Source organism: Etheostoma cragini, chromosome 7 (assembly GCF_013103735.1).
Source record: "Etheostoma cragini isolate CJK2018 chromosome 7, CSU_Ecrag_1.0, whole genome shotgun sequence".
In the NCBI taxonomy this organism is placed as follows: domain Eukaryota; kingdom Metazoa; phylum Chordata; class Actinopteri; order Perciformes; family Percidae; genus Etheostoma; species Etheostoma cragini.
The window spans coordinates 9176572-9203586 of NC_048413.1; the positions used below are offsets into that span (position 1 = coordinate 9176572).

Here is a 27015-nt window from a genome sequence, read left to right on the forward strand (position 1 = left end):
AGCAGAGCACTTGCTTTTGCATTTTACTATGCAAAAGCAGAGTACATTAAAGCCTAGTGAGATGAAGAAACAGGAATGATTGTTGGAGAAAAGAGCAAATATGAAGACTGGCAGAAAGAGCAACTGAAAGTGAAGAACAGGTAGAAAGAGAGAGACAAGTCTAAACGCCCGTGTCATTTCTGTCTTCACTTCCTGTAACTATGGCAACCTGTCAGCAGCCAGTCAGGGCCAGCTGTAGCCTCTTCCCCTTCCTGTCGAGGTGGCAGACGCTGACTGAGCCGAGCACAGACACAAGAACAAAATTCACCCCTGATCTTGTGAAATACACCTTGAATTGAGAAAATGTATACTGACGAGCAGGTCTGAATGCAAGAGTAAAAATTTGTCCATTCTGCACTGACGGTGCATCTGCAAAGCAAGAATCTGAGCCTGGAGCTTTTTAAACTGTTTGCTGTGGAAATGACCGCTGCATAAAGGAGACAGAAGTATGAAAATGGCAGCTGTAACAGAACTAATAATTTGGCAGTTCAGCAGAATGGATGGGCATGTGATTACCTGCAAACGTCCAATTAAACAGTCCCTGGCGAGGGCAGCAGACAGCTGTGCATGCCCACCACACACACACACACACACACACACACACACACAGGCGCACACACAGGCGCACACACACCATTGCCAATATTTCCACCCAAACATAAACACCCACAGTTGAGGCTGTGAAATTTGCTGGAGATGAATGACTGATTCGTTCTTGCACCTGGGCTCTGAGGAGGCACACGTGTGTGTGTGTCCAGCTGTCTCTTCATCCTCATCACCTTTTGCCAATGTTTCCAACACACACTTCTCACCAGTTCATCTGACCTGTCTGGCTCTAGCTCTCAGCAGCCGTCAGGATTTGAGACAACTGTGTCCACTCACCCTGCTCTTTGATCTGGCGGATCTGTCGCACCGTCTCTTTGAGGATGGCACATTTGTCTGGTTTGACGTTGAAGCTGTCGATGTCGCCGAGGTTGGCGGAGATCAGCTCCGCCAGCTCCTCTATGTATTTGCTCTCCTGCTCCCGTCGCTTCCTGTCACACCTGCAGATGGCAATGTGAAAATAATAAAGCTTAGCTAATGCTACTATGCTTCTCTCAAATTGTCAGTTTTGTCCATATATTGCAGAACAATGCAGAATGGATGCAATAGTAGTTTGTATGAAAAGTTTAGCAATGGATTGCCTTCTGGGCACAAGGCGTTTTAAGAGTTCATCCAGCAAAACAATTCCAGCTGATGTTTTATTATAGAATATATATAATATCATATTTTTCCACTGTGTTTTGTACAAATTAAAGAAATGATAACGTGTTAATTACTAAGCTATAGAGATGCTGGTAGACTGATTTTTAAAATTTGGACAGCAAAGTTTGCAATCTTTATGCTAAGTTAAGCTAACCAGCTAGTTGGCGCTATTGTAAAGACATGAGAGCAGTATCAAACTTCACATCCAACTCTTGGCATAAAAGCGTATTTTTCAGCGTCTCACTTTGTTTTAAGACTATAGATTATGTATATGCTCTTTTGTGTAGTAGAAGAGTTTTCTTGGTGTAGAAATTTGTGTTTTGGAGTCAACGTGTAGGTGTATTTTATATCCCAAATTCATGGTGAGAGAAGATTTTAAACTTAATTTAAACTTTTTTTACATCCTGAAGTTCAGTCTACGCACAAAATCTTCTCATATTTTTGCACACATCTAGGTTCTTACTCATCACAGCACACAAAGGAGCGACATGGCCCGGCCTCAAGAAGCCACTGACCTAGTAGCCCACTTTCCTCTTTCTCATGCTGATCAGACACACTCACCCCAGACCAGGCGTGTCGCAAGTGGAGAGCTTGCGTTTCCGGTTTTCTGAGCTCAGAGGCTCCATGGAGTTCTCCCCCAATCCGCTCATCGTGTACACATATCAGCACCTGAGAGGAAGGAACACACAGACATACACAATACAGGTTTAAATAAGGAATAATACAGCAGAGGAGGCATTGTATGGTCCCTTTAGCCCTACAGCTCCTATTTTACACGTAATTGTGAAGGGGAGAAGACATGGGAATTGTGCTTTTGAACTCAGCTAAAATAACCACTGGACAGGCGGCTTGTAAAGTGGTTACAGTGCAGAATAGTATACAGTAGAGTAAAATATGCTTATATCATGCAAATAGTATTCTCTTGGCAGAGACTGACAAACAAACATGTCTCGTCTGCCTCCTTCTCAGAAAAGAGAGTAAGCATGTGTGGTTGTTTATTTGTGTGTGTGCATGTGAGTTCATCAGCTCATATGACTGACTGACTGACTGACTCTCACACACACACACACACACACACACACACACACACACACACAAACACACACACACGATTAGCAGTGTCTCTGATGATAAGCCACGCTGCACAACTAACCCAGTTAGACAGCCGTCTGTCTCCCATAATGCATCACATTTCTTCTCCAGGAAGTGAGCTGATAAAGGTTGTGGGGAAGAGAGGCAAAGAGGAGGAGGAGGAAGAGGAGGAGGAAAAGCAGGAGGATGAACAGAAGGAACAGAAGAAATACGGGGAGGGAGGGAGAAGCTGGTGCTGTAAAGTCAGCTCTGATTGGTCACTTTCTTTGCCACAGTGACAGCAGCTGACACTGGGGAAAGGTAGGAGGGAGAGAAGGAGGGAAATAAGGATGAAGGAAGGGAGGGAAGAGAGGAAAGTAAATGAAGGAAAGAGAGAGAGCACAAATATAGTGTAAGACCAAGGATATACAGAGGAAATGCAGAGGAAGAAAATAATACAGGGGGGGGGGCAATCAGAAGAGAAAAAAGAGGCGGAGGCAGTAAGAGGGCCCGAGCTAAGCGAAAGAGATAAAGGCATGTCAAAGAAAGACAGAAGGGAAGGGGAACAGGTAAGAGAAGAAGAAAAGGGAGGGGATACGTAACATTCAGACTGTCTGGTGTGCGTTGTGCATGCATGTGTGGTGCATAGAGTGGGTTGAAAGCTTCCAGTACCCCTCTTAACCTTCACAGCCAGAGCAGCTTTTTCATTCCATTGATTACATGGTTATCCTCTGACCATAGCACTGCCTCTCCTGCATAGCAAATCAGGCCAACGGCGGGGGAGAGATGCCGGCCTGTTATTTAATCACCACACACCATCATCTCATCTCATGCGTCTTCTTGTGGGTTCAGAGCAGTTCATGAAAACGTCTGGTTACGTTCCTATTTTGTTTTTGTGCTTGGATAGAGACCATTCTAATCTTCTAGTCGTGTGCTCTTGGCTCGCAAACAAAGACGGTATCTGGCTAAAAACAAGCAGTGAACACACCTTCCTAGAATCATTGTGAGGGCTTGCTTTCATGCATGTCTTCAAGACCAGGTGAAACACAAGCATATTCCCTTGCAAGACAACAAGAGGGAATACTCATGTATCTCCTTAAAGCAAGAGATGCTTTAACGACGTACCGATCCTTTTGCTCAATCCCTCCCGCTTTGGGTTTCTTTCAAATTTCTCTTTTAATCTCTCCCTTGAGTACCTCCCATCTGACTGTCTGTCTGACTGTCTCGTTGCCTTTGTCTGCTTGCCTACGTGCGTCTCCTTATGCCTATCCTCCTGTCTGCCTCCCTGTGTGCCTGTCTACCTGCCTCCCCTGTCTGCTGCTCATCGTTTGACAAAACCCCCGCTTGCTGTTGTCTGATGAAACCTACCATAAGGGAGACAAGGAGCAGAGGAGGTAAAAAGCAGAGGGGGAGGTACAAAGTCGGAGCCAAGAGGCAAAGCAAAGTGTTTGAGTGAAACTCCGTCTTTGCTCCTCTGACGATCCAGCCCGCCTGCCTGGCAGCCTATTGATGGAGTTCTCAAAGGGGGAGTTGCTCTAATTGCAGAGTGAATGAGGCGGCCCCAGAGAATGGTTGATTAGGAGGTTGCTGAATGCCCCAGGGAAATGGGTCACCTCCAGCCTGGTGCGGGCCGCCCGCTTTTCCAGTGCAGGGAGAAAGTCAATTACACGCCACAGGCAGTGTGGGGTCTGGTGGCAGAGAGGCAGCGGGTCCGCGGTGGCCACAATATAGCAGCAGGGGGCAGTTGGAATGAGACGCGTAAAGAGGGAAATAGGAGTGGGCGATGGCAGTATGGAGGGCAGCAAGAGGGAGAGATGGGCATGAAGATGACAATTTAAGGGCGAAAGAGTGAGGTGTAGTGGATGTGAGAGAGCGAGCGCAGAGCAAAAAGTAGAAAGTACCTTAGCTTCTCTACACATTAAAGCATAAGAACATTTGAAATGAAACTCTGGAAATTATAAAAGCCTTGGATGAGGTGGAAAAGATATTGAGGAGATGAATGATGATGATGAAAACAGAAGAAAACAACACATGTCAACAGGGGAGGCAAATTAATTCATGAAAATAAAACACCTTTATTCCTTGCATTTATGTATAAATAAGACAAGGAATTGACCATTTATAGCAGATACTTGCAGTATACTGTTATATCTGAGGAAAAGGATTCTTTAAGAATCCAAGCAGCAACAAGGAAGGATTCTACTGGAAAAACTAGTCCAAACACATACAGAATATAAGAGTATATAATGGAAACACACAATAGTTCTCATGTAGCTTCTTTTTGTGCCTAACATTTACCCTGATCATTTGGAAGCACACCCAGTATGATAACAAAGAGCTTGAAAGAAAACTGAGATGGAAACAATTGGAAATTCTGTGGAAAAGGAAGGCATCATTCATGACACTTCAGCTAAGAGCTAGACATAAAACAAACCGATTCCCTTCCATGTCCATTTGGCTCCAAAACAGCTGCACGTTTATTTAAGTCTATAGACTAAATCATATAGTTGAAGATAACCCAAAGGCATTAATCAGGGCCAGTGGCAATAGCGGAAGGCGGTTAATCAGAGTGCTTATTAAGCGGCAGCTGCTTGTGGCTCAGCCGAAGAAACAAGTAAGAACAGGACAAAGACCGAGCCGCCATGGGAGGGTCTGTTCTCCTGCTGACATGTACAGGTCAATGTAGTGTACCCATGCAGGTAAACAGCTCTGGAACTTTCACACTAACTTTGACCTGATTCTCCACCCTGATCTTGACCTGAGCGATTTCAAGGGGTCACTGCCTTCATGCTGACAGCTGACCCACATATTTTCTGGGTCATTAGACGGGTGTGAAAGGAGGATCACTCAGGTCAACAGTGCTGTGGCATTACTTGAAACGTCTGCTGCAGGACAGCAGCCGGCCAGTTACCGTGGAGCCTGAAGCCCAGTGGGGGCATTGCTCACCAGGGAAGCTCAGACTTTATGGCAAAACCAGAGGAAATAGTTCACCTCATAAACTAGAAAGTATGCAATCCAATCTTAGGTTAACATGCTCCAGGACAAACAAGTGTCTCTTAAATGAAGAGGACTTCTTGTTGACCCCCTCACCTTCCTATTGCATACAGAAAATATAAATGTATATCTAAATCTCTGCTCAAACATGGAATAAGGGTTAGGCGATAATTAGATTTGATACTTTATCGTCTTTCAATGGAATTGCCTTTTGAGAGTGATATTTGGAAGAAGGTTTGTTCCTATTTGTTTATAAATGTAAAGTCTTTTACTGGACATTTTCTTAATTTCGTCCATACAGCAGAAATGGATGAAAGCAGGTACAGAGTGCTGCTCAAGTTATTAATGTGCCTGTATGAGTAGCAAAATTATCATTATGTTGCACGTGACTTTTCAGCCACTAGAAATTATGTTTTGTTTTAGCTACTTTTTTTCTTTGAAATGTCTCAAATTATGTGATTGTAGAGACGAAAATTAAGTTTGCAAAGAGATTTGATTGGTTCTAACAAAGCATTTAATAGAGTTTGTGGAATACTGGTTCAATATTAACTAATAATTCCATGGATATCAATCAGATAACAACTGCTTTCTAAAATCTGAACACAAAATTAGTTCTGGTTTTAGTTCTTGGTAAGTGCAAGAAAATGTCCAACATAACTTTATATCATTTTTGACATCCTTTAAAACTATGATTGTGCACTTTCCGGTACTTTTTCACTCTGAATGTGTGTTTGTTTTTGTATACTTCAATGTACACAATCAAAAATAAGATGCAATAAGAAGAGCAGTGCTTCAGTAACACTGGTGAGTTAAAGTCATTGACTGTAGGGTAGCAGAATGTAAATGCATCTAAAAACTGAAAGCAAAAAAAAAAAGGTTTGGAAGACGAAGTGGAGAGTCGACAGACTTCCCACGACATAGTGAGTCACAGCAGAAAAAAAGCTCTATGCGACAAACAAGTGTGTCAGAAAGAGCTACTGAGAGCAGACGACAGAGTGCACGGGAAAAATTAGCAAGAACAAACAATGGAGATTTATCTTTAATCTGTGTTAAATCTTAGTCTGTACACAAGCAGGTGGATTTCTCTCCAAGCATCACCAGAGAGTTTCAAGGTTTACAGAAAGATTTTAAAACCTAAGAAATGGTTAGTTCCATGTGTAAAAAACTGGTTGGCTGAGTACGTTCATTCACGGCCTCTCAAACGCTGACATGGCAGAACTGTGGCACTAACTGCCATCAAACTTCCTGTGCGTTTGTTTGACAAGCTTCTCCATTCTTTCCTTTTTGGGGGAGGAGGATAAGACTGTGAAGGCAGGCCGGTCTGGGCAAGGTTGTTGGTTGTTGGCGACAACAGTGAGGAGGTGAGAGGAAGGCAGAGGGAGGGACAAAGGGGGAGTGGAAGTGACAGAGTAAGTAGGGTGAGTGTGATGCAAATAGCCCCGCGGTCGCTGCCCGCCTACCTGCGTGCCTGCCAGCGGCTCTTTCATAATCTCTGTTGACAAAACAGAGGCACACTGCCCTGGTCTGGCCATGTAAACTCACACCAGTGACATGACAAGAGCTGCTTCGCTTGGAGTACTCAAGCCATGGACAGTCTTCACCGCTTTATGAATGAGGAAGAAGAAGATGGATCCCAGTTTGCCATCTGATTCTGCCGATTTAAGTTGTTCTAAAACCAGCAGAATACATTTCGGGAATATCTTTTCCTTCTGTAAATTCACATTTCTATGTTTTCCTTTAACTAGGAAAGGATAACTAGGAGAGTGCTTTATTGTCATCACCTCTGAATGACTTTGCACTTCATTGATGAAGCAACTGAAATGTCTTTGGGCCTGTTCTGACCTGGTTTTAACATGTGGACAGCTCCAAGTACAGTACATGTGTCCCCACCTGGCACCAGAATGTGTCTCCAAATGGGTTTGAGTGACCAGTTGTGATCGGCTCTCGCTTCCCCGCTCTATATGCAAATAAACACATAGCCTACTTAATTTTGCGTTTGCATCTAGGCTGGGTGTGTGTGTGTGTGTGTGTGTGTGTGTGTGTGTGTAAATGTCAGTTGTTCCTCTGAATCGTACATGATGTGGAAGACAAATAAAAAAGCACTGTCCAAAGTCTGTCTTTGTGCCAAAATAAGCGATCTACTGACGGATGTTGGGACCTGTGCAGGACAAAAAGGTTTTTTTTAAAGTCTTGAGCATTTGTTGCATCTGCTTTATTTTACGTATTGTGTTTGCTTATAAAATTTGCGTTAAGTTACGGCTGGTAAAGACTTAACATTTCCTGATTTTGCTGCTTCAAAATAAAAGCTTTTAAATAACAAAATAACTGGGGACCTTTATTGGACTTTTATTGAAAGTGAAGAATTTGTAAGAAAATTAAACCGTTTTGCAGCCGCTGCATTGACACTCAGGCTTTCTCCAGAGCTACACCCACGCTTCAAACTACTTTCAATCAATCTTCTCCCCCCCTGCCTAACTTATACAACAAGAAGCTACTCTTTTAATGCCTTTTAATGTTAATCAGTTGCATGTTTCCATACAAAAGGAGCTTTGCACAAAACCTTATCACAGCTGAATATTTCATGAATGTAGTGTTCAAGCCTACATGTGATGTAATCTCGATTTGGAGGGTCACTTTAATATAAAAATGTTGTAAATCTAGTAAATTGTAGCACACAACAGTCAACTTTAAATCAAGTAAAAATATAATAATAATAATAATAATAATAATAATAATAATAATAATAATAATAATAACAATAATAATACTGTTATTTCCCACATCATAGTGGCTATTTAAAATGAAATGCATACAAAAATACATAAGTGATATATTACCAAGACGTGTATAAAAATATCTAAGACACATGTCAATGACCATGTGATGCAACTGCTGAATTAGCGCCGGCACCTTTTTTTGTCCAATTCAGGAACTGGGAGAGACTGATTTGTGCCAGTCAGAGACATATATAAGAGTAAAAGAAAAGTCAAAATGATTTATTGTATCAGCTGGGAACAAAACACTGCACCATAGTTTCTGAATAAATCCAAAACTGAAAATGATGTAACCTGCTGAACGTATCTTCAGGTTTCCACAAAGGGTAGTCGTCAGGTTCTGCTGCAACTGAATTTCAAGTTCTGAGATTGGATATTCTAAACCAAAAGGTCCACGTGTTTGATCTGTACAGGCATGTACTTTTGGCTTTTTATTCAAAGAAACAAATGCTTTTATGCCCATCCAAGTCTCAGAAGAACTCCACCCGCCAGTCACCTAACATTATCTGTGGTGAACCTGGACTTTTTCTTTTCTTTCATTAACTCTTTGTGGATAAACCCAGGAGCCGTCTGCCCATCCTCATCTTTATCCTCTCTAGTTTTCTTCCTAATCATGTCCAGTATCTCCTCTGCCTGGAACTGGACTCTCCCTTCTCCCCTCTCTTACCAACCTCCCTCTTCACACAATCACTCCGGCTACGGCAGGGTGTCTGCAAAAGCATGTGTGAGACTGCACGTAAACAAAAAGAGAGTGTGGTTTGGTTAAGTCTTAGCACACGTGTGTGTGTGTGTGTGTGTGTGTGTGTGTGTTGTCAACTGCAGACACGGGTAAAAGATGAATGCTCTCTTTCAGCCTCTGTGGCAGGTAGAGCAAAAAGAATAATTTGATTTCTCCCTCTTTCTCCCTGCTGCCCTACTTCTCCTTATTTTCTCATCTGCCTGAAAATCTCAACTCAGCTCAACCCTCTTTGTTTCCAAAACTATTCCACCTTCCTAAATCCAAGTCTTCAACACAAAACAACTCGATAAAACATTTGCTTCAGAGAACACAAACTGTTCTCTGTGTTCAGGTCAGAAGGATGTTGCAAGAATGTGGCAACAACAAGAAACTGTCTCTGGCAAACCGCTCAACCTAAACCCAGCAGGCTGTTACCATGCCAACCATACGGGATGTTAGCCCACCTTGTGACAGCGCCCGAGATGATGGACGATCAGATCCCCCCTCCCCTCTCTCTGGAGGTGTGGTCCTATGTGGGCTGGTCAATGGAGTCTGGAGAGAAAAAAGAAGAAAAAATAAGTTCACACTCAACAGTGCATGTTCATTATGGTGATATTAATGAATAACAAGCAGCATTATTAATCAGCGGCCTGAAGACACATGCACAGGAAGCTGCATTAACAGCTTAATGAGCAGAAGGAACTGTAAGGCAGCCGTGCTTTATCTATGAGCTTTTGTCTTCATTACAATTACACACGTACAGAGAAAACACACCGTGCATTAAGCCCAGACGCACACACACACAAACACAAACACACACACACACACACACGGATGTTGAGACACAAGTTTTACAAGAAGCCAAAACGGTCAAAACCTGAAAGTGATGACAGCATAAGATCCACAATTCAGCCAGTCGCTCATGCTAGCTATAAAAGGTAAAAGAAAGTGCTTTTCCACTAAATGTGCACTCCTGATCCATACAACTGAATTTAAACATTAAGCCTTTATTGGCTAATATCTCTCATACTTTGTGGATTCTAAGCAAGATTACGAAAACAAGCTATTAGGCTAAATCACCGCTCTAATCCCAAAAGCACATAATAGGCTAATTTGTGTCCATTTAGATCCTGATAGGAAGCATTGTGTGTGTGTGTGTGTGTGTGTGTGTTTTTGGCCACGCTGAGTTGTTGTAGTAGCTCAAGTGTTCTGTCTGAACAATCATAAGAGTGTAACCCGTGGGGTAAAGAGTGCGTAACCATGGAGAACGCTGGGCGTTTCCATGACACCCTGTCATCAGTGAAGCATGCTGTCAGGATGTCTCAAGTTCATCTGTCACTGTGCCTGAATGTGTGTGTGATAGAGATAAAATGTAGGTTAGTTCCGGGTTTTTTTCCGTGATGTGTGAGAGTGTCGTGTCAGAGCACACGTTTACAACCAAAAATCTGAACACGCCTACATGAGCGTGTGTGTTTGTATGGCTGACCTCATGCCCAGCATGCCTATGCTGTATATGTTTACATTTGTATGTGTGTGTGTGTGTGTGAGTGAGAGACCGGGTGTTGGTGCACCATTCACCGTCAGCGACCTGACCGCTGGCTGCACCCATGATTGAGAGCAGATGGGGGCTGTCTGTGTGTGTGTGGGTGTGGGTGTGTGTGTGTGTGTGAAGGAAGAAGAAGGCAGAAGAGGAGGAGGAGGAGGAGGGGGTTGGGTGCTCTAGTTTAGTTGATGTATGGACTCTCACACACCAACAAAGACCCTCCTCGATGTGTTTCCTATTAATTGAAAGGGGAAAAAAATTGAGCCAGAGAACAACTGCTGAAGTGGGAGAGATTTATAGCTCAGCTGTGACAAAGAGTAACGGAGTCTATTTTTTGCAAAAGTTGGAGGGGTCCCTTGCATGAGCAGGAACAAGAGAGGCGTCAGTGCGATCATTACTACTCTTTGTGTTCACTTTGAAACAGCTGTGAAAATCTGAGCAAATAAAATGGTAGTTAACGGCATGTGGCGTTGCTCATACTGGCGTAAAGCCTTGAATACAAAAGCAGTGTGAATGAGACCGATATGCAGAGGTTGAATCTAAGAAGAAATGTTAAGCACACAACGCAGGGGCCTTTTTACAGTCCACTCTCATGCTTTCAACATGTCGGTTGTCCTCTTCAGTTACTCGACACCAGAGATCAACAACCTTTTACTGTATGAACGTTTGCTCGATGCACTTGAGTAACGCAATAAATATCGTACACTGCTTCCTCTTGTCAAAGAAACACACTTTAAAGGATGCAGTAAAAATGCAGCCAGAGTTTACATTTTAAAGAGAAGGCGCAAGCCATTAACTTTATGAACTTGAGATGCTCAGTATATCATCAACAGTTATAAGTGGCAGAGATCTTATCTCAATGACAGTTCTGCATTTCAAAGCCATACGAACATAAACAAAAAAAAAAAGCCAATTGTCAGAGGGCCTTTGTTCCTAAGCTGCCTTTTATTAGTCTCTCTAAATTGGGGATTGTCAGTTAAGTCGCTGTTAAAGCTGATATTTGGTATTAAACTTTATTTGCCTGCATCAGCCAAAACAATGCAAATGTTTTGCAGTGAAGGCAGAGAAAATGCATGTCAAAATGCGTTTCACATTAACTGAAAGAAAGTGATGGAAATATTTGCTTCAAAAATCCACAAACTACTGTGTGAGTGAACATGTCTCATTTACTGATTCTTTCATTGTACTACAAAGTTTGTGTCATCGAGCCCATTCAATAAAAAGTAAAGAATTAATCAAAAACCTGTGTGCTTCAGTTTCCTTCCTTCATGGACGGTGATCTACACCAACATGTCCTTCTCTGATGGCAACGCTCCTCAACATATACAGTAGAGCTGTAGGATTACAGCACCTTCATTTCACTTTAATTGCTGGGATATAGAAGGAAAACTGTTGTGAATGTGCGCCTTATCAGGTCACATTGTGTTGCAGCAAAATTTGAGAAAAGTTAACATTTTCAGCTTATTTTAATTATTGAGAGGAGTGTATTTTTTATGCGCTTTTCATATTGGCCTTGAAAACCTATTCCTCGAAAGGTTTGCAACTGATTTTTCCACATACTTCCAGTTTGTCACCAGGGCATAGAAAATGATTTTGTCTCTTTAAACCCCCAAATAATTGATCAAATATTGGTACCAGTTGCTTGCCCTTATCTAATAAAAAATAGATTTGTTGGTGTCTGGGTATTTTGCCAAACAGGAACTGGATCCCAAAAGAACTTGGCTATTAAAAAAACAGTCCTGCAAACACTAAAGTGTTTTTTATTTGTGTGTACTTAAACACACCTTTAGAAAAGCATTGATATCCAGCCAAAAGAATCTGCCCCTTTAAAAAACATCTTCAGGCGACTGACAGATAGGCAAATGAAATTCAGGCGTATCCACTAGTTGTTTCTTTGTGAGCTTTAAGCTTTCCCTCTCTTTGACCCCTTCTTCCTACTGTCTCTTTTTTACAACAGGATCTTTCTCTCCATGTGTTCGTCTTCTGTAATGACTGTGAATAAGGGAAATTGTGTGTGCTGGCCAGCATACACAACGGCACAGTGAAGAACGCATAAAAGTACATTGTGTGTGTGTGTGTGTGTGTGTGTGTGTGTGTGTGTGTGTGTGTGTGTGTGTACTTTGGGTAACTCTGCTTTAGTATTGCTTCACCCAGACCCCTCCAACAAACCCAGCAATCCCACTGGGGCCAAATAGGAGCCAAGCCACATCTTGGCACCTTGCCACCCCTTAAACAAATCAGAGGCTAATAAAAAAAAAAACTCCAAGTCCAAAGCTGGCCTCCTCAGACAAGGGGGTACCAAAGAGGGGAGTCATTCTCAGCTACCCCGCTCCATCATAAATTAATTTGTACAAGACGGAGTTCTGCTTTTCAACTTAGACAAAAAGTAACATTCTCTCCACTGTCTCCGTCATCATCCCAAACCCCTTTTATGGTTTTTTATGCTGTTCAATAGCACTTTGATGTTATATTGTTCTTAACTAGCCGTTGAAAAAAAAAAAAAAACACTCATCGAAAACAAATTGCTTTTTAGATCAGTAACAAAGTGAGCGTGGACTTTCCATCTTTAGACCAATTAGGACTATCATAGCACACAGCCGCTGCTTCAAAGTAGGATAAGAGCGGGTGGAGGATGAAGAAAAGCAGAGGGAAAGCGTCTGGCTTAGGCGAGAACTAGGCCAGGCAGGTCTAAAACTTAAAACCCATCTAGCCAACCAGGGTATGTCTGCTGTAGACTGCCATCAAACACACATTTACATATTCAAAAAAAGACACATGCGTTTGCATGAGTCTTCCGTTCCAAGTAGGTAGAGGAAACAAAACTCACAGCACATTGCACCATGCTACAGTGTCAAAGTACACAACAGTGAATCCAAAGTCACACAAGCAGATAACTAATTTCTCAGAAAGAACAACCTGTAAAAAGAAATGAAAGAAATATTATTGTATTAGGGTTTTGTAATAACAGCTCAAGACCACTTTAAAATGACTTTACGGTGCAACATCTGTTTTGAGTACAAGCAGACACTCAATGTAATAAAACAGGCAATTTTCTTCTCTTAGAATTCACAGAGTATCAAATACTGTAAGACCACGTTTGAAGATCCAAAAAATGAGGGGATCACTGTGCACATGCACCGCTAGTCAAAGCAAGTGCTTTATTTCTGTTTATAGTCTTAGTTCTACTAATTAACTTAGTCTACTATTGACAAAACCTGTGCTATCTGACTTTGTTAGCCTATAGAACTAATTTATTTCAGTGATATGGTCCAGTATGGGGAAAATATATAGATTCAGTATGTAGATTAAGTAACAATTTAGACATGCACACTGTGGTAGCTATGCTCATTAATTACATTTACTTACAGTAGTGGAGCGCAACAAAGGACAGAGAAGGCTGTGGGCGAGATTTGGACATAACAAATATCTTTTGTTAGATGGGTAGCCATATAATCATATACAAACATTCATGTTGCCTAGGAGATTAAACCTTTATGACCCTGCTCTGACTTTTTCTCTAGCCATCATGAGTTTTACATTTGATTTTTGACTGAAGTATATCAACAACTATTGGATGGTTTAATGCAGATATTCATGTTTCGCTCTGGATGAACTGTAATCACTTCAGCGATCCCCTTACTCCGCATAGCGTCATTATTAGGTTAGACGTTGGCAGGTGTCGGTTAAGATTATATATACTAGGAAATAGCTGTGACTGTATGTAACGGTGGCAGCGATACTTACAATATGGCATTCATCATAATAGAGTTCCCTCGCTTCCGAGAATTCACTTAAATATGAGCTAAACTGGTGCTAAACAAATGAAAAAAAAATGTTGTCCTGAAATAGAAATAAAGGACTTGCAGTCCACATTGTGGCATTCTTACGCACCAGGTTGTCCATTATTATTTGGTATTGAGGACACACTGTGGTGTGATAATGCTGGTATACACTGACGAGTGACAAATTCAAGGAAAAAGCTACCTAAAAAGGGTTCAAAAGCCACCTGAACAGCTTTTGTGTGGGAACTATTCAGTGACCCCTTGTAGCCTATATGGAAACATCTCCATTCATTAAGTCAGGTTTTACCTTTAATTTGTCACCGGTCAGTAACATGACCTACATAAAACAAAATGCTTATTTTTCTTTGTCAAAACTCCATGAACCTGCAGTACAAGTGCAGCATTTAACAAGGTTACTGTTGACACCGTGTTTGTGTGTACAGTAAATTAGTTTTTCAGGTTTTGTGTCGTCATCCAACAGTTTCCATGTTACCTCCATGAACATGTGAGCTGCACTCTATCACGGTAAATGAGGGATGGCAGAGGTCGTTATAAAACTGTGCTGAACTGTAATCCTGTAGTCAAACCCTGACAAGAATACAAATCTCTGTTATCAACAACAGCTCCTGCTGCTTCATATTGACCCATCCATGCACTGAACATGTGTGTAGAGAGAAGAGAGACAAAAGAAGGGATGGACACTTTCCTTATGTGTTAAGTGATGACAGTAATGTTGCTAAGCAAGCAAACAAACAGCCCTGATAAGATTATGACAGTAATCCACATATGTCCTCATCCCTCTCCTTCAGCTAGAAAACAGTCGCATGAGGAGTTAAATTTGTTCCGTCATTAAAGGTGTGAAGAAATCTCAGGGCCAGGACATGTTCAGAGCGCTTTAAGTGACACATGTAAGCTATCAAACTCAGTCTTAACATGCCTGCATAGACAAGCAGAGAACTGGGTTAAATAAAACGCCTCATTGAAAACCATCAATTATTCAGGAGCTGTACATTATCATAACATAGGGGAACATTTCTGCAAGTTAATTAACAATGAACTGAGAGGCAGGGCTGTCATATCTACAAGCGATACGAGCTTTGGTAAATACTTAAAACATTCTTGTCATCACAAAGAGTAAATTACCTAGTTACAGGCCTAATGGGGTAGAGAAAGAAATGAAGCGAGATTGCAGGAAAACTGTTGTCACCTGCTTTTAGTTACTGGTTGTGAAATGAATTAAAATGAGGTAAAAAGGAGGCACAATGAGGCCATATAGTCTGGGGAAGGGGATAGTTTTCGTGACTGTTGATTGGTGTAACGGGTCAATGAATAAGACACGCCCCTCCATCTCTAACCCCGCCTTTGAGGGTCATTTCTATTAATGAAAACTGCCAACATTTACAGAAGTGTCTTATTTAATTTGTCATGCACATTTGTACTGCAGTAAGTGTGTCTGTGTTCCTGGGCATTTCAGCTTTTACATTACATGTAAAGAGCATAAGCAGTAGGTTATCACTGCATTGCATTATGGGCTACGGAGTCTGCTGCTGATGAGGAGATAGGCATCTCGGCTTCTGTTCTGATTAAACACTTCCTGTATGAGAGTAGCCAACTGGTGGGTCTTTAAAAGTCTTCACTTTTTAATTCTGTAGTTTCTGTAGTACCGACAACCGGCTGCTGAATACCTGAAATAATTTAAATATTTTATTCAATAAAACTGAGCAGGAAATATCTTACCATCCTGTCTTGTTGTTTTAGTTGAGCATGTTTTAAAGAGTTACAGTCATTTTAAAACTAAAACCCTCTTACAGCTGCAAAACACTCTATGCAAAATAATTCTCAAACTGTCAAATACATAGTGGCACAGCACACAGTTATCTCACTTTCAGTCCAAGAAAGAGTAGGCCTGCTCGATTATGGAAAAAAAAAACATAATCACGATTATTTCGGTCCATACTGAGATCACGATAATTTACCACGATTACAAGTTGACTTCTGGAAAGATGTTGCAATTACAGTGGGAGAAGTTAAATAAATCAACAATAAAAACCATACACAACTGGGAAATCTTCCTTAATACGTTTCCTCTTTAACCTTTATTTTTTCATTCAGAACACAAGAGTGTAAGTTTACTTGAAAACCTAATGAGCTAAATAATAGTTTTTCCCGATTATTCTGTTTTTGTTATCATAGAGAGCCAAAATCATAATCACGATTACATTTCGATTAATTGCACAGCCCTAAGAAAGGGTGAACATAATTTACTACTAGGCCTATGATTACTCCAGTTTATATTATTATTATTATTACTAATCTCAGAAAGTCTCGGAAATGTGGAAAGTACTGCAGGCTGTATAGTTACTTTTTATGGGATGACCTACATCATATGATGAAACACCATCCTGTTGAATCTCCAAGGTAAACTATGACAACCTTAGAATTCACCAAGCAGGGATTTGTATGCAGTGGTGCATTTACTCAAGTACTGCACTGAAGTACAAGTTTGACGTACTTTACTTGAACATATTGTATAAAATTGTAGCCACATTATACACCTAATCCAATGAGTATCAAAGGTAAAAATACGTTTACATTTAATAGCTATAGCTACTAGTTACTTTGCAGATGACGATTTTGCATAAAAACATATGAAAAACGAATGAAATGATACATTGTTAAAGATTAGACTAACCAAGATGAATAAATAACTCTATAAATTAGTTACACTTAGCTCCACTTTAAGTAGCTACAACAATAAAATGGTGTTTACACCTTATTTATCTAGTAATAGTATTGCAATAATGAAATACATTTTTAAAACTCACAAGACCAAAGGATCTGAGTCGTTATTTCACCACTGTAAGTATGAACAATTAGAATAGAATTCTGTTATTGTCATTGCACCAACATTGTACAAAAGCAATCCTTTAGGCGCATTCACACATATCAAATAGTAATTAAAAATGAATAAAAATGAATAAATTATTTGGTGACAACCAGGAATTAACCTGAGCCAAAAGTCAGGTGTGAATGTTCAGTGTCCTGTACGAAATAGAGGGTTCTGTGTTTGACAGTTTTGTAAGATTGAAAGGTTGATATAAACGAAACTTTGTTGAGTTTAAAAAGAATAAAAAAGGAGTGCGAAAGAACAGTATGTCAGTGCAAAGGTGTTTTTCTCCAAAAAATAATTGAATGCAGATAAAAGTCAAGCAGAGCACTGCTCGAGATGCCAAAGGAGAAAGAGCACTTCTTTTGCTGATGCATGTGTGATGATGTGTGAGTGTGTTAAGAGTGTGCGAATAAACTGCAAGACTTTCTTTAGTAGGAATGAGGACATAATTGGTTCAATAATTACCACACACACACACACACACACACACACACACACACACACATCAGTGTGGTCTTAGTGAGAGAACACCTTCTTCTCCTCCACCTCTACTTTCCTCCTTTCTTGCGATTTCCTTCTCCACAGTGACAGTAAGGGAACAGATTCACCACAGCACCCCCCTCCCCCCCCTCCCCCCCTTCCTCCCCCTGCTCCCTCTATTTATTTGCTCAGAGTCCAAAAACTGCACAGCACAGAGAAAAAAAATGATAAGAGGTGGGAGGGTTGTAGGAAGAAGAGGGAAAAAAAGAGGGGCGGAGGGAGGGAGATACAAACATGCACTGCAGATTCAGCTGCACACACGTGGATGGGACACACACACATGCACACACACACAAAAAACGTACACACTCCTGGTGGAGCATCTAAATCACATTAGCTGGATGTCTGTCATCCATCACTCCCACAGACAAAATCACATGCCAGAGAGGCAGGGAAACTGCGTGGCAACATGCATAACCACCCACAAACAAACGCGGTCACGGAGCAGCCGACACACCTTGAAACTAGACAGCAGCGTGCAGGAGAAAGCAATCCCTCCACACGCAATATTCCCCAATCAAAAATCAACTTGCATTTACTTGCACGCACATCACTGTCAGTACACATCTACCGTACGTTTGGGGATCCACTCATTCGTCTCTGTGCTCTGCTGCTGCTGCTCTGTGCACTTGGCAAACTTGCATTAACATCAGAGAAAATCAACAATTCCATGATAACACAATGGGTGGAAAACATACTATTGTTCCTTTAAATATTTAAAGCAGAAGGAGCTAAGCAGGAGCAGAGCAACATCTTGAAAAATATATATATTTTTTTATCTGTCAGTATCAATCTTCTTTCCCATTAGAGGGGGAAGGGGCCCTTATCTAACTGTGTGTGTGTGTGTGTGTGTGTGTGTTTTTGTGTGTGCGTGTAGACCCAAATATTTGTTGGGGGTGCCTCTTATCTTAAAGATGGTGCAGGGTGCATGTCAGTAGGGTGCATGTTGAGTTTGTGTATGTGTGTCTGAGAGTGTGTTTTATCTAATGGGCTTTTTGTGTGATGTAATTATCTGGCAGGATTTAGAAGAAGGAGAGAAGAAGAAGTTTTGTGGAGGCAGGACAAAGTTGATGTGTGCTCGATACGTTATGAGACCATATGGTGCCCACTGTGCGGCAGAAGCAGGCAGAGCACCACAGCGCAGCTCTCATCCACTCATCTATCAAGCCAGTCTCTCAGCTCACACTGTTCTCCCTCCCTCTCGGTCTCGTTAACTCAATAACATCCACAACCTCCTCTCTTAACTCACTGTTTCTTTTTTGGCAGGGAAAGCAAAGAAAAGAAATATTTCAGCCTTCCTTCTTATCCAGCTTCCTCTCATTGCAGACGACCGGCTCTGGCTCTTGTCTCCTCCACACCTTTCCCTGCTAAGTGCCGTGTGCATTCATCGTAGAGCTTAATCCAAACCAAAAAGGATTATTTCAATCGCATTAAAATCTGAAAACTGACAGCCCTCTGTATGTGCCGTCTCGCTGATGACAGCCATTGAGGCTATGTTTACACATGCACATACATTTTTTTGGTCCTAATTTGAGTTGTTTAATACTAAAATAAAAGCTGAAGACAAAAAAAAAAGTTTTTTAAAAGCTACTTGATCAAAATACTGAAGGTTAAAAAATATTAAGTTGGAACATGTGATATGAATAAAAATTTTCCTGGGAGAATGTGACTCCTGAGACTAATGTGACCCGAGCTCTAAGACGTATCACTTTGTTGGAGTTGTTGGGACGATAAAGTAAATGAACTAGGTGGGTGAATGGATTGCAGCTGCTAATAGCACCATGAATTGCCCATCACTTACAACCTCTATCTGCACAGTCTCAAGATGAGATTCAAAAAGGATATTATGCTGATGATATTACAATGCAAACACACCCATAAAGTTTTGCAGCCGAGTGCAATGTGCGCGCTCTTTGCATCTGATTGTACAGTACAGGCCAAAAGTTTGGACACACCTTCTCATTCATCCATTATTTTCAAGACTATTTACATTGTAGATTAACACTGAAGGCATCAGAACTATGAATTAACACATGTGGAACTATGTAGTTAACAAAAAAGTGTTTAATAACTGAAAACATGTCCTTTATTTTTAGTTTCTTCAAAGTAGCCACCCTTTGCTCTGATGACTGCTTTGCACACTCTTGGCATTCTCTTGATGAGCTTCAAGAGGTAGTCACCTGAAATGGTTTCCCAACAGTTTTGAAGGAGTTCCCAGAATGCTCAGCACTTTTTGGCCCTTTTGCCTTCACTCTGCGGTCCAGCTCTCCCCAAACCATCTCGACTGGGTTCAGGTCCGGTGACTGTGGAGGCGCAGCACTCCATCACTCTCCTTCTTGGTCGAATAGCCCTTACAGGGCCTGGAGGTGTGTTTGGGGTCATTGTCCTTTTGCAAAATAAATGATGGTCCAACTAAACGCAAACTGTATGGGTAATGATGGCCACTCGTTTCTCTTTTCTTAGCTGATTGGTTCTTGCCATAATATGAATTCTAACAGCTGTCCTATAGGACTGTCGTGTAAATGCTGTCTCAACCTGACTTCATCACAACACAACTGATGGTCACAACTCCATTAATAAGGCAAGACACTCCACTAATTAACCCTGACAAGGCCCACCTGTGAAGTGAAAGCCATTTCAGGTGACTACCTCATGAAGCTCATGGAGAGAACACCAAGGGTTTACGGGGCTATCAAAAAAGCAAAGGGTGGCTACTTTGAAGAAACTAGAATATAAGACATGTTTTCAGTTATTTCACACTTTTAGTACATCATTTCACATGTGTTCATTCATAGTTTTGATGCCTTGCGTGATAATCTACTATGTAAATAGTAATGAAAATAAAGAAAACGCATGGAGTGAGAAGGTGTGTCCAAACTTTTGGCTTGTTCTGTAATGAATCTATGTGGCAAAGTATAAATGTTGCCTTTGCGCCAAGAACACAGAAGAGAAAAAGTGGCAGAGAAATAAAAATGACATTGTCAGACCACAAGCTACAGGTCCTGACCAATGAGGTGCAGTCCTTAAAACTTCAGACAACAAATTTAAACGTGAAAGAGAGAAAAACGTATTTGGGTTTTAACATCCCAGTCTGTCAGTGCAGTTGGTAATTTAAAAATGAACACCTTTAAACTTTAAAAGAAGATGGCATGATTTAAAGCGTACACTCCTTATAAAAATGATATATTACCACTCATCCTCTGAAAACGCTAATCATTTTCCTGTTACTGCATGTCACGGTTTTGCAATGAGGCTCTTTTGCCAAGAAAGAAGGCATTTTTTGCAGTAAATGTACACACATTACCGAATATTAATATGTGCAAACAGCACAGAAGCACCAGGATGCTATTTGCTTGCCAGTGCAACTAAGGGTGCATTTCATCTTTGCGGGTGCTTTGAGAATTAGAGGGTTTCTTTTTGTTTTATCTGTGCAGGTTTAGCAACCGGAAAAGCCGATCAAGGCTTTGGTGAATTTGCCAGTCCACCAGCAACCATACAGGGGTGTTAGAGTGGAGCTTCTTCTCACATATAAGATCTTTGGCTGAATACACACACTGGGCCAAACACACACACACAAGTCAAATTTTGTACTGCTGTCAAATTCCTCACGGAAATAACATGCAACCAGTTTTTTTTTTTAACTGGACCGTGAAAATGACGCCAATTGCTGCTGCTACATGAATGTTTCGTACACTGAGCTTGGGTAACCGATTTGTTAGCGCTTTGGCTCATCAAATAATGTACAAAATTAAAACACAGAAGAGTGCAGTAAAGAAGGGATCAGACTTTGATCACTTCAGCAAATACAGATCTGTTTAAGATACTGATACTAAAGATCGGTTCGAGACAGATGGTCTACTTGTGAACAGCAGCAACAATTACATTAGTAGACAGAACTCCGACACACTGTGTGGTTAAGGAACTGCTAATGGCCAAATGCAGCTGCAAGCCTGGGTGTCCATGTGCATGCACGCAGCATCAAAGCAGTAAGCGAGAGGGCTGCTCTTTTAGTTGGCTCATGAAATCATTTATTTGCCTACTCTGCGCACACACACACACACACACACACACACACACACACACACACACAAACACACAAACACACTCCCCCCAGCCGTTTGATGTGTAATGAGAGAAACCATTAGCAGTAAAAATGGGCTCTCCCCGCCCTGCGGCTCAGCAGATCTTAGTCAGAGCCAGAGTTACATGTCTATTTATACATTCACTCCTCTTTAGATTTTCTTCCTCTCTAACAGGGAGCAGTTTGTGTAGCACACAGTCAAGAAGGCTGCATTCCTCCTGCCCTTCTCTGCCTGTCTTCTACTCCTACTGCTCCTCTCCCTCTGTCTCTGTCTCTACTCCCATCCCCCCTCTCTGGCTGTCTCCTCCCTCTCTATACCCTTCCCCCAGCTCTTTCCTGCTCCCTCCCTCCCTCCGTCTCATCAGGCTATATGCAGCAAGGCACAAATTCATAGGGGGAAAGCGAGACAGCAAAGGAGAGCTGGAGAGATAGTGGGTATGGGAGGGGGGTGAAACGGAGAGATGGTTTGGACTGAAAGAGAGCAAAACAAGACCGAATGACAGACTAACGAGGAATGAAGGGGCGAGAAAGAGACAGAGAGAAAAAGAAAATGAGGAGGGATGGGTGGGTTGGTGGGAGAGCAGCGAGGAGGAGGAGGAGGGAGAACTCGCTTTTGCTACAGCGATGGGCGTTCCTCTCCCGGTTCCTGTGAGGTCAAAAGTTTACAGTGGTTTTAATTTCACCTTTCCACAGCCAATCAGAACGTGTCTCCTGCTGCTGGGGGAACTTTGACCCGCTCGGAGAATTTGACTGTAAAGATCTAACGCGCACCTCTGGTTCACCAACAACAACGCTCTGGTTTTCTCCTTTTTCGATTTATTACCATCTTTTCTCAGCAGACATCCCCCTGCAGGTTTATTTGTCCTTCATCAGAGGAACAAAAAACAGTTGTTGTTGATATAAGGGGATAGCAAAAAGGGGATGAAAAATAGGAGGCTCTTTTTTTTGTCGCATTTTAGTACTTTTCCTCTGCTTTCCAAAACAGATGCCACCTAGGCAGCGTGTGGGTCAAAAACCACAAGATCAACAGCCTCTCCTTGGGGATAAACAATGGATACCTCGGCACTACCACACAAATCAACGGTCCATGTTCACGTCCCTTGATCCGAACAACATACACATAAAAAATCACAGACCAAGTGGCCTGCAGTGTTGGTGGGTGTAAGAACCCCTGTGTGAGTGTGTTTGTGTGTGTGTGTGTTTATATGTGTGCAGGCATGTGAGAGTGGAGAGAGTGCAAGTATGTGTCTATGAAGGGGGAGGAGGCTGCAATTAGATCATAGCATCAGAGAAGGGAGGGGCGGCTCTGCAAATAGAGCGAGCAGAGTCGGCATGGCTGGCGACAGTAAGTAGAATGGCTTCAAGCCTCTTGTAAAGGAGAATATGTGTGTATATATATACACACACACACACACACACACACACTGTATATAATGTGTGTGAGTTTTCAACCATAGCCTCTTCGTCACTGTCTGTGTGTGTATGTGCGTGTTTGAATAATTAACAGCCACGGCCACTGAAGAAGCCCCGTGTTGTTCTATTCTCCCCATCCAACTGATGCGACACAAACACACACACATACGACGATGGATAGCCACCTTCCACCTGTAGCTGACTTTCTCTTCACATATGCTACATTTTTATCCAGATCTCTACCCAGTTAAAAAAATATCTGTCTGTTACAATCAGCTGTACTTCAAGCACAACTCTGGTGACATTTAATAATTTTCGTACTGTCAACAAATCCCCTCACACCAAACAACAAATATATACTATTATCAGGTATTTTCTGTGTACCCATCTGTGCCATAGAGTTGTTTTATTGTTAAAATATTAAAAACACACCAATGGGACAAATCTTTGCCTTGAGTGATACGTTCCCTCATTACCATGAACACGGTCAATCCCACATACACCGACCTGCTGCTGTAAACACACAGCAGAGCACCAAATCCACAGCTGAAACTAGTCCCCAAAAATACACTATTTACTCCTTTTTTTGCCAAATCTACAGTGGCCATCTGTTTAAGGACATTGTATAGCATTTTTAAATCATGGAACTATACATATTTATAGTATATGCAACTATATACACCAAATATTGGACGACCAGCAGAACACAACCTTTCAAACTATCAAATGATGAATTGTACTTGGATAAAAATCCAGCAACCAACAGCCAACCAACAAGTAGAGAATTGTCTCTTCACTGAGATGTATCTTTCCTCAACTAACAGCCATTAAAACCCCATATGTGTCTCAAGTAAACAGATCACCTTACATCTCCCCCTTTCTCTCCAAATGGCGTTTCATCCATCTTTCTATCAATGCTTCATTCTCTCAGTTTCTGACCAGTTCTCAGGTGAGACAGAGCTTTGTTTTGTTACAGTGTCAAATTCAGGTGGCTTGATAATGATAATGAAGTTATGAGATGACACTGCAAGGACTTCCTGACCTGTTTATTATCAGTCCAATCCCCAACGTGAGCTTGTGCAAGGTTTTTTTCCCGAGCTTTGGCTAAAGTTAGTTTCAAAGTCGTATTAGTTCAAATATTGATTTACAAGCACTTCAACCTGACTAAGTTGCTACAGTAAAATGGTTTGTAACACTTTAAGGGATAGAGGCCTCAGTGTTACCCCAGGGTTTATGATTACCCAGTAAATGGACTGTTTGAGAAACACTTGAAATGTAACAATGTCAACTGCATTGGCCATTCTTCTGCTGCTTGAAGTCCCACAACCCCCCTGTGGCAATAACACCAAAAGCCTTTCTTTTGAGCAGAAGAAGCAAACAAACTGTAAAGCAGACGTATGCTTGTGGAAAAATCAGCATCACCAGGACACTAACCCTTAGCCGGGACCTTGGTTTGTTTTGTTGGTAAATACAAACTCTAAAAGCGTAGCGTTTGTCGTAGCACCATAATCACACAGCAACACGTTGCCCAACCCCCTCCCCATAACTCCTCCGGCTAGATTTCTGTTCTTTTGTGCAGCTGATGTGTGTCAGGACAAAGGTTAGATGCAGAGCAGTCAACAAATTAGTACTGACTAGGGTGTGTTTCTGGGTAATGTGGTGTGAGAGGAACAAGGAAAGTGACAGAATACATACAACTGGCAGCAAAGCAAAGACCAGAATCAGTGAAGAATTGTTTATATATTAGCTTTGTAACCAGTCTCCGGGTTCACCAATCAAACCTTCTGAATGTTTTTAACTATTTCGCACAAGGTTTCATACAGTCGGACGTTTCTCTGAAATAGCTAAACTTAAGGCGAGACATACTGTGCATTTACATGCACACCAGTAACCAGGGTATGAATTTAAGTAAATACCCGGGTTATGCCAGTTCTCCCTGTACACATGAGCGGAAGACAATGGAAAGAATGACGTGAGTGACTCTACCTCCGTTACAGTAGGTGGCGCTCTGCAGACAAACAACTGGCTTTTTCTTCTGGTCGATGTCAAAATAACACTGACCGGCCACTAAATAAGTAAAATGTCAGAAAACAGATTATCAGAAATCAGTAAAGCTCATTTCTCTCTGACGAAAGTTAATAGTATGACAGATGCAGACAAGATTTTCAATTATATATATATTTTTAAATAACTTTAAAATAATTGAAGACAGGCCCCCCTCCCTTTCTTTTTATACAAGTAGCTTATTTTGTAAATCAAAGCGCTTCCTCAGTGATCATGGAAGTTGTATGAAGCTGCTTCGCTCAACTCGTCATCCCCGATTTCTACAACTTAAGCCTACAGACCACAATACAGGAACAACAATTATGACCTGGTTTAACTTTTGCCATTATGTCATGCTGCACTGGTAAACCAAATAACTGCAAGCACATATAGACTACTGTTTAATGTGAAGTGTAGCTGTACTCTTTACCTCAAGTTTATTACAAGCGAGAAATTTATATAAATTAGTTTTTGTCACGATACTGTCCTCGAATTGTAAAATCCTGTCTTCTATTGCACAGTGTCTGCCACCTGGAAACTAATGAATCTATTACTTACATTGTGCTTCACTGTGTTTTTGTTGTTGTTGTACCATAGTGCTATTTTGGGTCTGAACACCCGCTAAGCACCTGAGCACACCTGGCTAGTCACTGTGGGCACAGACTTTCAAATGATACACACTAGTCTGATCATTTCCCAACACTATATAACACTTTGTTCTTTGCTGAACACCACTGACCACAACTAAAGGTCGAACTAGATGTGTCCTCCAGGTAAATTATTAATGACTTCTTTTCTTTTCCTCCCTGCAACTCTGCTCCTCCACCGTCCATCTCCTCTCCCCTTTCACTGCTTTGATTATTGTTTTCTCACTCTGCCTCCCTCTCATCCCAACCTTCTCCTTTTCCTGTCCCTCCACCCTCTCTCTAGTGTGGAGATGGTGTTATTTTTAGCCCTGGTGAGATAGGCAGCGAGATCGTGCTGGGCCAACACGTACTCTCCACAAGGTCTTGACTGGAGACCTGTCACCAACGTGTGACAGAAGGTTTTGAGTTAACACAGTGTGTGCATGCGTTTCCACCGTGCATGTTTCCTGTAGCATCCCATAGACATTAAGCTGCTTTCATTCGAGTAGACAGAAAAGTCCCTTTGATAAGAGACATCCACCCTAAATAAAGGTATAATCTGTGATGCACATGTAAACAAAAGGCAGGTTCGCCACCAAAACTCAAAACAGGATTACATCAGTAAGGTTCATATGTGGAAAAACAGGCTAAAATATAAAATTGTGATGAGTGTACATTTATTTGTGGTTAAAATAGAGTTGGTGATGATTCAGTGTGGTTGGGGATTAATGGGTTCATCTCCTGCTTTGGTTTTCAGGATCGTCAGCCTGGACTCACACACATGCTTCTTTTCTATTATCTATGAGGTTGCCAGAGCTTTGATGTTGAACTGATTGGTGTACAGGTTTATGGGCCAGTCCAGACAATGTAGAGAGTTACTTTTCAATCTCAGCCGGCGTTACTTAAATGGCCAGCACCTTCTTGTTGATGTGGGATCTTTGGTCTTGTGGATGGCATTCAGCGTGTCAGCATGTTTGAGCGTGCCACCCATCATTCAGTGGTGAATTCAGCCATTTCACATTATGGTTATGGGATGAAGAATAGAGAAGTTGTTGGGAGTGCACATTAGGGAATTAACAAAAGCACAGTCCCACTGGTCGTGTTGATCAGTTAACACTTCAACGCTGCCAGCACTCTTTGATGATGCTATATTATACCTTGAATTCACACACTCAACACAATTACAGATTTGGCTTCTAAGTGTTATTGAGTGAGACATTAAATCCATACCCGCTAAAGAGGGACTGAAATTGAGT

General features: G+C 41.6%; 1 protein-coding gene across 6 annotated transcripts in view; it reads right to left on the reverse strand.

Annotated features, from left to right (window-relative positions):
• The window catches only part of LOC117947692 (nuclear receptor coactivator 3-like), a 60848-nt gene that overhangs the window by 13425 nt on the left and 20408 nt on the right, over window positions 1-27015 (reverse strand). For 3 of the 6 annotated variants that reach the window (XM_034876855.1, XM_034876856.1, XM_034876858.1), the window contains 3 exons: window positions 9306-9393; window positions 1846-1953; window positions 922-1082 (listed from right to left, as the gene is read on the reverse strand). In XM_034876855.1, coding sequence (XP_034732746.1) covers window positions 922-1082; window positions 1846-1934 — 250 coding nt within the window. In that variant the 5' untranslated portion in view covers window positions 1935-1953; window positions 9306-9393. Of the gene's footprint in view, window positions 1-921; window positions 1083-1845; window positions 1954-3604; window positions 3720-9305; window positions 9394-22809; window positions 22849-27015 lie in introns of those variants that run through there. The other 3 variants (XM_034876857.1, XM_034876860.1, XM_034876859.1) reach the window with 2 other exon arrangements.